The sequence below is a fragment of the Brachyhypopomus gauderio genome, chromosome 18, assembly GCF_052324685.1.
Source record: "Brachyhypopomus gauderio isolate BG-103 chromosome 18, BGAUD_0.2, whole genome shotgun sequence".
Taxonomy (NCBI): domain Eukaryota; kingdom Metazoa; phylum Chordata; class Actinopteri; order Gymnotiformes; family Hypopomidae; genus Brachyhypopomus; species Brachyhypopomus gauderio.
Genome location: NC_135228.1, coordinates 15,365,263 through 15,377,749, shown reverse-complemented (window position 1 = coordinate 15,377,749; position 12,487 = coordinate 15,365,263). Strand labels below are relative to the sequence as shown.

Sequence of the window (12,487 nt, the reverse complement as noted above, 5' to 3'; positions counted from 1 at the left end):
CATTTTAGACTGGTGTCTGCCGCTGCTGTTCCTGTGTGTGTTGCTCTGGGCCAAAACACTAGCCTGCAAGGTTAGCTATCATTCTGTGGTCTCTGGACTCGCGCGTCCCTGCCAGGACCAGTGTGTGTGTGTGTGTGTGTGTGTGTGTGTGTGTGTGTGTGTGTGTGTGTGTGTGTGTGTGTGTGTGTGAGTGTGTGTGTGTGTGTGTGTGTGTGTGTGTGTGTGTGTGTGTGTGTGTGTGTGTGTGTGTGTGTGTGTGTGTGTGTGTGTGTGTGCAGTAAGCATCTAATCGCAGCCAGTTTGTAGCTCTTGGCAGGGAACAGAGGACCTCAAATAATGGCTTACATGGCAAGGCGACAATACAGCAAGTAATTAGAAATGTTCAAAATGTATTTTCAGCTGTTTTATACAGGATGCCCCCCCCACACACACACACTCACACACTAAATGTGTTTGCTTTAAATGCAAGTTTAATAATATATGACTAGCACCGCTGCATTTAACATTAAGTGTTTGTTTTATTGCTATTTCTTTCATCTCACATGTTTTTCCTCCTGTGCAAATGAAAAAATGTACCGGTATAAACAATTTTGCTAGCAAGTGTTATAGTAGACCAAGAGAAATGTTTTTAACGGCGGCTGCTCAAAGTTGCTTGGTCACACGATGTCTGTCTTTTTGGTGCGTTTCTGATCATAGTGAATGGCCCTTATGGCCTTCCTGTCCAGTAAAAATATGACTTCACTCACAGGCACCCCGCTAGACGACACAAAATGGCACAGTTGGGACTCAAACCAATCAGGCCCAAGGTTTACCTCTCTGTATACTGTTAAACAGTGCTACGTGTTCACCTGGCAAACAACTGGTGTAGTTATGTTGCACTACAGACTTTAATGATTGGGTGTAGTCTTGGGATATGTAGTTGGGTCATTTTTATGAAGTAAAAAAATGTCATTATGTCATTTGTAACAACTTTATTATAATTCTGTCTCCCTTATGGTAAGAGATTTAACAGTCTTTCTCCACTGCATATTTGGAGATGAAGGGATGTATTTGCCAGGGTATTTTAGTGTGCATAAAATAGCACAGAATGATAGATTTAGATGTGAACTTCGTTTTCTGCCTCCATGTCCCCTATGATTGGCCCTCTTTTCATTTTCAGTTTGCCAAGAACACTGTGTTATATCAGTAAGCTCACTAGATCTGTCAACACGCGGCCCGTTATTGCACCCCCCTCTTCCAAGGTCAAAATGAATGCAAGGTCTCCCTTTCTGCGGGGAAGAAGGGATCTTTGTGTCACATATATTACGTGCTTTTCGTTCTTTGTTTAATAAAGGGAACTTGTTGGAGCTTGTCAGATTTGCTTTTCAGATCCTACAAAGATATCCTGAATCCCATTCCAGTGCACTCATGCGCCTCCTCTCCTCCCGTGGCTTTGCATGTTAGAAATCCGTCTGGTTGAAGACCCAAACGGACAAAAGGCGGACGGGCAGCAGCATGGAGACTGTGGCATTCTTATTTCCAGTCAAGCTCTTCAGCCTCTGAAAGTCATTAGAATTGATTCATGTGGACATAAGGAACAGCAGGGCTCATCATTTGCGACTACACGCTACCAATCAATGTAACAATATTTTTCAATCTAAAGGAAGCCGGCCAAAGCTGTCCCAGCCGTTACCTCCATTAATTGTAACTTAACATTTTATGTATGACCGCTGGGCTCAAATAGGTCGGTGTATACTTGCTCGGGATGCAGGCACGGCGGATGAGGCACGCTGGGTTGTCTAAACGACAGGCCGGGATCACGCTAATAACCCATCGCGGCGTTAGCCGTGGCATGTTGGAGGAGCTCCAGGTGCCGTCAGCGTGTCAGCTCTCGCTTCTACCCGCTTAATTCGTTACAATTCTCCGGGACTCTTGATGCCGTGGCCAATTTGAACGAGCCACGAAGAGCGCGTGTAAAGGTTAGACCGGCTCCCGTGATTTATGGGCGGCTGACAGTTTAGCGTGGCCTGCCATCGCGCGCCAAGCAGGCAGCGCGCGCAAACACGGCGCGATTAAGAGATTTACCGTCTCGTTTCGGGCGATCGGGCAGCGTTTGAGCTGTGGGGTTTTGGGCCGCCTTTTTGTCGTGCTTTTCCCGTCTCTCGGCGATCGCTGCCATTACGCGCTAATATCGCCAGGCGATGGTTGCCACGCGCTATATCATCTACTGCTTCCTGAGTTGATTTTCTTTCTCTTTTTTGTCCTTTTTGCTCAGAGACTTAGATCATGGTGGGAACAGTCTGAATGAGCTTTGGCGTTGGGGTTTCATAATTGAGGCTTTGGGATCCGGCTTGCTTGATTAGCATAGATGGGGCAGTCTCATCATAGATCAGCACTTTGAGCTCATAAATTATGCTCATTCTGGCACTAATGCGTCTCCGACTTCTTGATGAGGATTTTACCACGATACCAATGAGAGATGGTGACAACATTTGTATAGATTGATCTTTAATTGGCCATTGGGCAGCAGTGTGAGCAACCTTGGCTTGTACAGTGAGTTGGTAAGGAGTGTGTGAGGGTCCATGTGTCCTCATTAGTGTTTTAATGGCGTCCTGACTACCCTCCAGGCCTAAGTGTGGATCACTGTTCTCCTCGCAGCCACTTTCCTCTCATTATTACAACTGCACTGTAACCACAAACAAGCATCACTGATCTGACTCACCACACAGTCCTATGACCCTCACCCCAACACACACGCACGCGCACACACACACACACACACACACACACACACACACACACACACACACACACACACACACACACACCTTATCATAAGGCCTTGACTTCCTTTCAAGCATCGCCAGGCTCAACCACTGCGTGGGTTTGTCTCACGAAGAGTTTGGTTTTGTTTAATAGGTTTACAGCTGTCCTTTTTGCCTATGTGAGAATGTTGTCTAAGTGACATAGCACCCTTTCACTCAGTTTACATGGACACAGTGATCTGATCACAACGAACAATCTTATGATAGGTTGATAAGGGTTTCTACTATTATGCGATTACTTGAATATGCTACATTTCCAATCGTGTCATGGTCAGGTTATGGAAAGGAAGCTGAACGAGGACATGGCTACATGAACAGAAACTGCATTTTATTCTTTGCACGTTGATGCATAAAAGTAGAAGGAACCCTTCCATACACATAGCAGTAGAATGTACCCTTATATACCCTACACATAGCAGTAGAAGGTACCCTTATATACCCTACATATAGCAGTAGAATGTACCTTTATATACCCTACACATAGCAGTAGAAGGTACTCATATACCCTACACATAGCAGGAGAGGATACCTTTATATACCCTACACATAGCAGTAGAAAGTACTTTTATATGCCTTACACATAGCAGGAGAGGATACCTTTATATACCCTACACATAGCAGTAGAAGGTACCCTTATATACCCTACATATAGCAGGAGATGGTACCCTTATATACCCTACATATAGCAGGAGATGGTACCCTTATATACCCTACACATAGCAGTAGAAGGTACTCTTATATACCCTACATATAACAGGAGAAGGTACCTGTCACATATGGTCCCACCTCCTTCCTGTCAGTCATGCCTTTGTTTTGTTCTCAATGTGTTTGTGTGTCTTTATTTTGAAATTCCTATTTGTATCTGTCTTCACACCCCTTCTTAGTTCTCCGCTCCTCATCGTTGCTTTCAGGGGGTGTCACGTTTTGTTCCTTGTTTAAGTCCTGTGTTGAGTCCAGGGGTCGGCAACCTATGGCACGCGTGCCACTGCTGGCACGCTGAGGCATAATCACTGGCACGCGCCACGCTGGACCAGCATCAGCAAAAAATAATAATAAAAAAGATCAGACAGAGAGATCCTCCAATCAAAATTGCTCCTCAACGCTCAATGTCCTGGTTTTTAAATTACCTTCATTGGACCATTAAAATTCAAATTTACAGGCACTACAGCTGCACGGTGCTGCATGTGATGTAATCCCTGAGCCGCGTCAAGGCGGCTTATTTATAATGGATTATTTATTATTTAAATGGATTATTTATTATGGATTATACTTTCGTGAGTGACCGTAGCTCGAAACTCCACACACCTCGCGCGAACCTGCGTGAACTGCGGAGGCGTTTATACTTGACGCGTCACATTCTTTGCAGTGTTGTCCAAAACTGTATGTGGTAGTATAAAGAAACTTAAAATTAATGTTGATTAACTTTAATTAAGAAACGAAAATTAATGTTGCATTGTGTTCCAGGTTTGAAAAGTACTGGAATTTAGGCTAAAGTGAGGGCAGCCCTGTTCTTAATCAGAATGTAGACAGCGTGACTGTCAGTACGCAACATTTGTTGATAGTGGCACACTCAGTGACTAGAAATGTTAAAGTTGGCACTCCATGTCTCAAAGTTTGCCGACCCCTGGTTTAGTCTCTTGTATGGTTGATTATTGTAAGTAGTCTTAGTTTATATGCTGTTTATGTCTCCCCTGTTCAATGTATTAGTGTTTGCCTTCAGTGTTAGTTGGTATATTTGGTTAATGTTTGGTTTGTTTTATGTCAGTATACTTTCTGTAGTGTTAGTTGTTTTGTTAATAAACTATTTTATAGTCTGCACTTGCATCCAGCCTACCTTGTCTGAACGTTACAGTATATACCCTACTCATAGCAGTAGAAGGTACCGTTATATACACTACACATACACTATATTGCCAAAAGTATTCGCTCACCCATCCAAATTTTCGGAATCGGGTGTTCCAATCACTTCCATGGCCATAGGTATATAAAATTAAGCACATAGGCATGCAGACTGTTTTTACAAACACTTGTGAAAGAATGGGTCACTCTCAGGAGCTCAGTGAATTCCAGCGTGGAACTGTGCAACAAATCCAGTTGTGAAATTTCCTCGCTCCTTCCTCAGTCAACTGTCAGCTGAATTATATGAAAATGGAAGTGTTTGAGAATGACAGCAACTCAGCCACGAAGTGCTAGTCCACGTAAACTGACGGAGCGGGGTCAGCGGATGCTAAAGCGCATAGTGCAAATGTGCGAAGAGGCCGCCAATCTTCACTACAGACATGCAAACTTCATGTGGCCTTCAGATTAGCACAAGAACAGTGCGCAGAGAGCTTCATGGAAAAGGTTTCCATGGTCGAACAGCTGCATCCAAGCCATACATCACCAAGTGCAATGCAAAGCATCAGATGCAGTGGTGTAAAGCACGCTGCCACTGGACTCTAGAGCAGTAGAGACGCGTTCTCTGGAGTTACGAATCGCGCTTCTCCATCTGGCAATCTGATGGGTGAGTCTGGGTTTGGCGGTTGCCAGGAGAACGGTACTAGTGTAACTGCGTTGTGCCAAGTGTAAAGTTTGGTGGAGGGGGGATTATTGTGTGGGGTCGTTTTTCAGGAGATGGGCTTGGCCCCGTAGTCCCAGTGAAAGGAACTCTGAATGCTTCAACATATCAAGACATTTTGGACAATTCTATGCTCCCCAACTTTGTGGGAACAGTTTGGAACTCAATCAATCAATCAAAGTTTATTTGTATAGCGCTTTTAACAACTCAAGTTGTCGCAAAGCAGCTTTACAGGGTTTACAAGGTTAACAATACTATGGGTCCAGAACCCTAATGAGCAAGCCAAAGGCGACAGTGGCGAGGAAAAACTCCCTATGAACTGGCCCCTTCCTCAACATGACCATAGGTCATAAAGACATGGATGGCAGAGTCTGGGGTGGATGAACTTGACTTGCCTGACCTCAACCCAATGGAACACCTTTGGGATGAAATAGAGAGGAAACTGTGAGCCAGGCCTTCTCGTCCAACATCAGTATGTGACCTCACAAATGCGCTTCTGGAAGAATGGTCAACAATCCCCATAAACACACTCCTAAACCTTGCGGACAGCCTTCCCAGAAGAGATGAAGCTGTTCTAGCTGCAAAGGGTGAACCAACGTAATATTGATCCCTATGAATTAGGAATGGGAGGTCACTTAAGCTCATATGTGAGTCAAGGAAGGTGAGAGAATACTTTTGGAAATATTGTGTAGAAGGTACCCTCATAAACCCTACACATATCAGTAGAAGGTACCCTCATAAACCCTACACATATCAGTAGAAGGTACCCTCACAAACCCTACACATAGCAGTAGATGGTACTGTTATATACCCTACACATAGCAGTAGAAGGTACCGTTATATGGCCTACACATAGCATTAGATGGTACTGGTATAAACCCTACACATAGCAGTAGAAGGTACCCTTATAAACCCTACACATAGCAGTAGATGGTACTGTTATATACCCTACACATAGCAGTAGAAGGTACCCTTATAAACCCTACACATAGCAGTAGATGGTACTGTTATATACCCTACACATAGCAGTAGATGGTACTGTTATATACCCTACACATAGCAGTAGAAGGTACCCTTATAAACCCTACACATAGCAGTAGATGGTACTGTTATATACCCTTCACATAGCATGTAACCTATACACGTCATCATTATTTATTTGGTGAAACAGACATTTCTGGGTCAGTCTTTGTGGCACAGTTCCATGACCTTTTGGTCCCCAATATTAAAACCCTACAGGAAATTCGATTAAGGTGTGTACTTGCCACTGTGAATAGAACGAGATGAGGAATCTTGGCCTGTAAATCAGGTTAAGTTTACGCCTGTTTCGACCGTAATTTGACTAAGTTAACCCGATTAGGGTGTTTATGTGACAGGTGTTTATAATCTTGAGTATCGCCTTAATCTGATTACGATCACATTTTTACCGTGCACATAAATGTGCTGATTGGGGCCTATGTGCTTCGAGTACGGAGCCACGCCCAACCGCCATTCGCTCACGATGACGTCTGACTCGGCTCAGCGCCACCGATGAGTTCACGGCAGCGAGAGGGAAACGAAATGCTTCTCCGCCGTGTTACCAGCTGTACGTATTGATATGGTTAAAGAGTCTGACGCACCCTAATGGGTGCAGCACTGCACCTTTGTCTGAGCCTGTAATATTTATAGCTTTAATCACAGCATCTCTGAGCGTGTGTCTGTAACCTTCGAAGAACACCATTTGTTTCCATGCTCTTCTAATCCTAATCGTCAACTATAAATGAGCCTCTAAACTCAGCATAATGAAAATACCATTTCAGTATACGGCTTGATTTATGACTTGAATGGTAAATGAGTGGTGCAAGGTTTTGTAGTGCTGCATTGTGTCCTGCCTAAGAGCTGAAGAAGGGCTTCTCACACAAGCAATTAGGAGCTTTTTAAAGTTTTTGCAAAACCACTTATGCTAAGTGTTATTGAGGACTCACAGGAAGACTGCTGTGGTGTTTCGGTTCACATGGGAGACGCAGCAGGCTCCCTCCTCTGCCCATACCATGTTGAGTTTTCTAATGCACGTTTTGAGGGTTCTTGTTGCTTTGTATTTATGGTTCTTTGCAGTTAGATCATTATTTTGCAAAATGATCCAACTATGTGTACAATGTGTGTACAAACTAACATACTGACTGCTGAGAATCACTTGAACTTCTGAAAATGTGGGATTAGTTCACTTGACATAACCAGTCCTTTGTCTGTAGGGTTAACCGAAAGCCAGTAAACCACCTTGGCTATTTTTGTAAAAAAAATATATTGTTTGAATTTCAGCAGTTTCACAGGCACTATTTTCCCTGCTGCTGACTAATACTTAAAGTAGGGATGCACCGAAATGAAAATTCTTAGCCGAAACCGAAAACCCGAAAATGAGGAAACCAAGGCCGAAAGCCGAAAACCGAAACACCGAAATACATTATGCCAATTATTAGTAACATTGGATTTATGGCTAACCTCACTAAAATCAAGGCATTGCTATTCAAAGAATAAATCAACTACAAAATTTGATTTGTAAATATTTATTTAGCACTGACATTACAGTAATGCATATTATAAAATAAAATTAGTGGTGGGCCGTTAACGGCGATACCGCTGACAACGGCCGACCACTAATTAAATTAAACTCGCTTGCAGACCGTTTTTATCTGAGAGGATAAATATATGTATTTTATACGAGTTAAATTTAATTATAACTGACTGGCCTGAAAGATAAATATAAATTCTCTCATAAAAACGTGACGTGAGTTGCAACAACATTAAACAGTTCAGGTAAACACACTTCTGAGAAATGTCGTCTGCTCGGCAAAACATAACGGGGCTCAATGTGCTCTATTAGCCTACGAAATCCCTACGACAGAGAACGGCTGATCGTTTAAGGCAACGAGTTCCATAATTTTTGGTGTAATGTCCTTTTCCTCGGTGCCATCACTGGAAAACTTTTTTGCTAGCTTTATCCAAATAAGCACGTGCAGGTGGCGATTTTTGCTTGCGTCATCACAGCACATTGTTTCGGCCGTGTTGTTTCGGTGATGAAAGTATTTCGGCCGAAAACCGAAAATGCAAATTTAAGCTATTTCGGCCGAAAATTTTCGGTGGCCGAATTTTCGGTGCATCCCTAACTTAAAGCTTTGAAATGTTGCACATGGGTATAATTAGTAAATGCTTGTGTATGTATGATTGTTGACTGATTTTGTTTTTCTCTTTTGTTCCTTCGCTATCACCACAGCTGTCCAGCACGTATTGGAAGGTAAGAGCACTGTTTCTCTTCTCTTCACATCTGAGCTAGCGGGGTTGACCCAACACCCTGCTCCTGTGTCTACAGCCTGCCACTCCTTTTGAAGACCTTGTTTGGTCTGCAGTTCTTCTGGCTTGATTTGGCCCCAACTGAAATGGCCCATGTGGATTAGAGGTGGTGTGAGTGTGAGCGAGTGTGCCACGGCGGACGTAGGAGGCGGAGCCTGCCACTGGCGTGGCTGCTTGCTGAGGAGAGTGTGTGTGTGTGTGTGTGTGTCTCTGGCTGGTAGGGTGGCACACCTGTGGCCCCAGCGCTGGGGCTCTGAGGGTGTAGGTGTACCTGAGAGCAGGATTTGGGTGGTTGGCGGTGGCCAGTCAGAGCCACTCTGGCGTGGATAGCTCACGGCTGGGAGTCTTGCCGATTGGACGGGAGCGGTGTTTGAGAGGAGTCCCAGCATGCTTGGCTCAGCACCTGCGGGACATGCTGCATCTTAATGCAGGAGCTGGAGCCAGGGAGACGTGCTGGGTTTCTACCAACGTCTTGGAAGTGTCTCGATGTGTCTCGGAGTGACTGTGCCTGGAGTCAGATCTCTCCTGCCATGGTTAGAAGGTGCTCTCTGTGATGTTTGACACATTGGTGGATATCTGTGCAATTGTCTGACCTCATGATGATAATTGTCTGTTGTACAGGCATAATGGGATGTCTATAAGTTCAAGTTTGCTTCATCTGTTGTAAATGACATTTTAAAAGAAATGTGTTAATCATATATGATGCAATCTATTATTGTTTTGTGCTAGCAAAGTGTTTAAATTATCATTTTAAAAGTACCCCCTCACCCCAAAAAATTTTGCTTCAAGCATTACTGTAGATTTTAGCTCCAGAGAAAGCAAAGCACACCTTTCCCAGGTAATGTCTGCTTTGTCTTCGCTAATTACCTGTATTATGAAGTTGATGAGCATGCTCAGTAATTGCAGTTCATAATTAAACTCCGAATTCCTCAGTGCTGAATTCTTCACTCATGAATCCTCATATGTAAGACGATGCGATCTAGTTTAAAATGGATATTGATTAATGATATCCTTAAATCGATATTGAATATTGCCCTTGAATCTAATTTGAAATAATGTATGAACCTAATTTACCTGAAGACACAATGAAAGCCTTATTCAGAATGCAAATTCAGTAAATGAATTTTCCATTTTTAAACTTAAACCTTATATAAGAGCTATAAAAAATGGATAACTGAATCCCTGACACAGTGTTCTCAGTATTTAAAAAAAGAATAGAAAAAGGACAATTCAGGTCACACATTCAAAAAGGTACAACACACCTCGCTGCACAAACATTCTCTGGTCAGAGCCCAAAAAAGTTTCCGGGAAAGTTCTTAGGTGACTTTAGATGTACAGACCTACAGAAGTTGGTTATCATTGCTAAAAAAGGCCAGTGCCAGTTCGTGAAATATCGGCACAGCTGCCAAGCTGTAATGCCAGCTATTAGGGACCTAGAGGAAAGGGTTTAACCCTTATTGGTTGGTTATTCCTAATAAACCTCTGGCTGTGAAGCCTTTATCTGTGAATTGTTGCTGCTGAAAAAATCCGAGTCTAAAATCCAGAGCAAAATCCAAATCTGGTGACATCAGTCTGGCGGTTCCGCCCCCAGTTGGGCCCTTTGTGTTTCTCTGTGAGCGTGTACTGTAGGCCTGTGATCGTGACCACTTACTGGGCTTACTTTACCCAAGTGGGGAGGTGGGTTATCACAGTGGACACACTCGTGCGCCAGAGGCTGTCTGATGCTGCAGTCGCCAACATGTGTTTTCAGCCCTACGCTTTAATCATCCCCCCCCCCCCCCCCCCACTAACCCCGGGGATGAGGCCAGGGGCTCGGACAGCAGTGACATCAAACAGGCAGCGTCGTGCAAAAGACACACGGCGAAGAGAAAAGCGTTCGAGCCTTTATTGGATTCAAGCGCTCGTGCGTCGGTGATGGCGGGCCGACCCGTCTGCTGCAGAATGCATGAAAACAAAGATGACGCTGACTGAAAGCAAGGCGTCCCCCCCCCCCCCCCCCCCATTCATCACAATGTAATGTGACATCTGAGTACAGCTTAGATACACCACCACCCCACCCCCCCCCCCCCCCCCCCCACACACACACACACACACAAATATAAGTCAAAAGCTTGCTCTGTAGAATGATGGAAGGTGTTGGTGATGGGCCTTTTAAGAGAGGGAGGGGGGTGAGCCATGTAGTCTCAGGCCTGGATGAAGGCATGGACGAATCGCAGCGTGAGACAGACAGGCGAAATTGATTTGGAGGTGTGAAGCACATCAGAAGATGCCTGAGTCCTGTGTCCTGGCTCTGCAACAAGAATGAGTTTCTGTGATGCTGTGAGCTACAATGCAGCAAAAAGCCGTCTGACTGATGCGTTCTGCCAAAGAGACGTGGACGCCCGAGTCTAACATGCCCGTATAATGACGTGCCATGTCACGCCACTTAAAATGCTAATGAATACATAGACAAACTGCACACGCGCGTTTGGGTACCAGCGATGCCCCATTTAGCAGGCTGTGCTCTTGTGCTGTGTTCTCAGCTTTCCGCTGCAGGCTGCTGACACGCTTATCGTGCCTCCAGATCCCTTTTGGAGGAGAAGCTGTCCTCCAGACGCCGCTCCACCTGGCAGAGGAGAGCCTCGCGAGCCGCTGGCCGTGCCAGGCGGGCGGAGTACCCCGGCTGGAGCCCTTGGCTGCGGAGGATGGGAGGTTAACTCGGACCCCCACTCCCTCCGCCCCACCCGGGCCCCCACCCCCTCCGCCCCACCCCGCTGCAGGCAGGCCGGGGTGCGCGCGCCCCACCAGGGCAGCACGTGTTGGCCTCAGCGCTCGGAGCCCGGCGCCGTCCAAAGCCGGGCCGCAGCTGGCACGCCGGCGGCCAATCGGCTCAGAGCCTCCGTGACCTTGGCGTAATCCTCCTGCTGGAGGCTCAGCTTTAAGAGTTGCAGAGAGGGGCTTTGAAAGAATCCCTCCTCTGCATATTCAGCCTCCCTCCCTGCTGCGCGGCGGATAATCAGAGCAGGTCACAGTTATGATACGCTGGCGGCGGACGGGCGTGGCGCGAGGACGGCTAGAGCGAGACCCATTGTTGCTGTGCTAGGAATGGCTCTTAAAATTGACGTTACGAAAAACTCCTGTTCGTGCGGAGTGTGATGATGCCCCGACACGCCATGGATTGAGTACTTAAGAATTTTAAATGTTATATATTAACGGGTAACGTATTGCTTTGCGGCTTTTCTTAAAGTTTCAGTTTATATTCTGTACAAATTCAAGGCTTTATGCCCTTGCTTAGGAACCACTGATTGAGGGTAATGCGACACAGTCATGATGAACATGTGTGGTCTTCACGTTGACTCTCCAGACTCCAGACTCCAGTTTGAGGTGGAGTTCTGCTGTGGAGTCTTTTCCTTTGCAGTGGCAATTCAGTTAGACCCACATGCGAATGATTTATAATGGCAATACCCTCTTTTGCCTATATTCATTTAATTGAATAAACATTCCCAGCAATAAAACCGTATTTCCTTGATAAGCTTTTTTATTACAGGTTTTCTATTTGTTCAATTTTGTGTCATTCTTGCATAAAATTCAATAACTGCTGGAGGAATTATGTGGGTAAACATTATCATGCCATGCCCAGACACATTTTATAAGGCAAGTGTTTTTATTCGTTCACTTTATTCGACCAGATGAAAGCTCTAAAATAACATATATGTTTTCCAGCCTATTAAATGGCAGCCCTGATTGTGTTTGCTGTGCATGGTGGTGAGGTGAATGGCCGTCATATCTGGAACAATGGAAATGAGAAAACCAAAGCGTG

The 12,487-nt window shown here is 45.0% G+C and overlaps 1 protein-coding gene across 1 annotated transcript in view; it reads left to right on the top strand.

Annotated features, from left to right (window-relative positions):
* Positions 1 to 12,487, top strand: part of nrxn2a (neurexin 2a) — a 203,426-nt gene that overhangs the window by 33,920 nt on the left and 157,019 nt on the right. Inside the window, 1 exon segment of the mRNA XM_076979715.1 lies at positions 8,612 to 8,632. Within this exon segment, the coding sequence (XP_076835830.1) occupies positions 8,612 to 8,632 (21 nt within the window).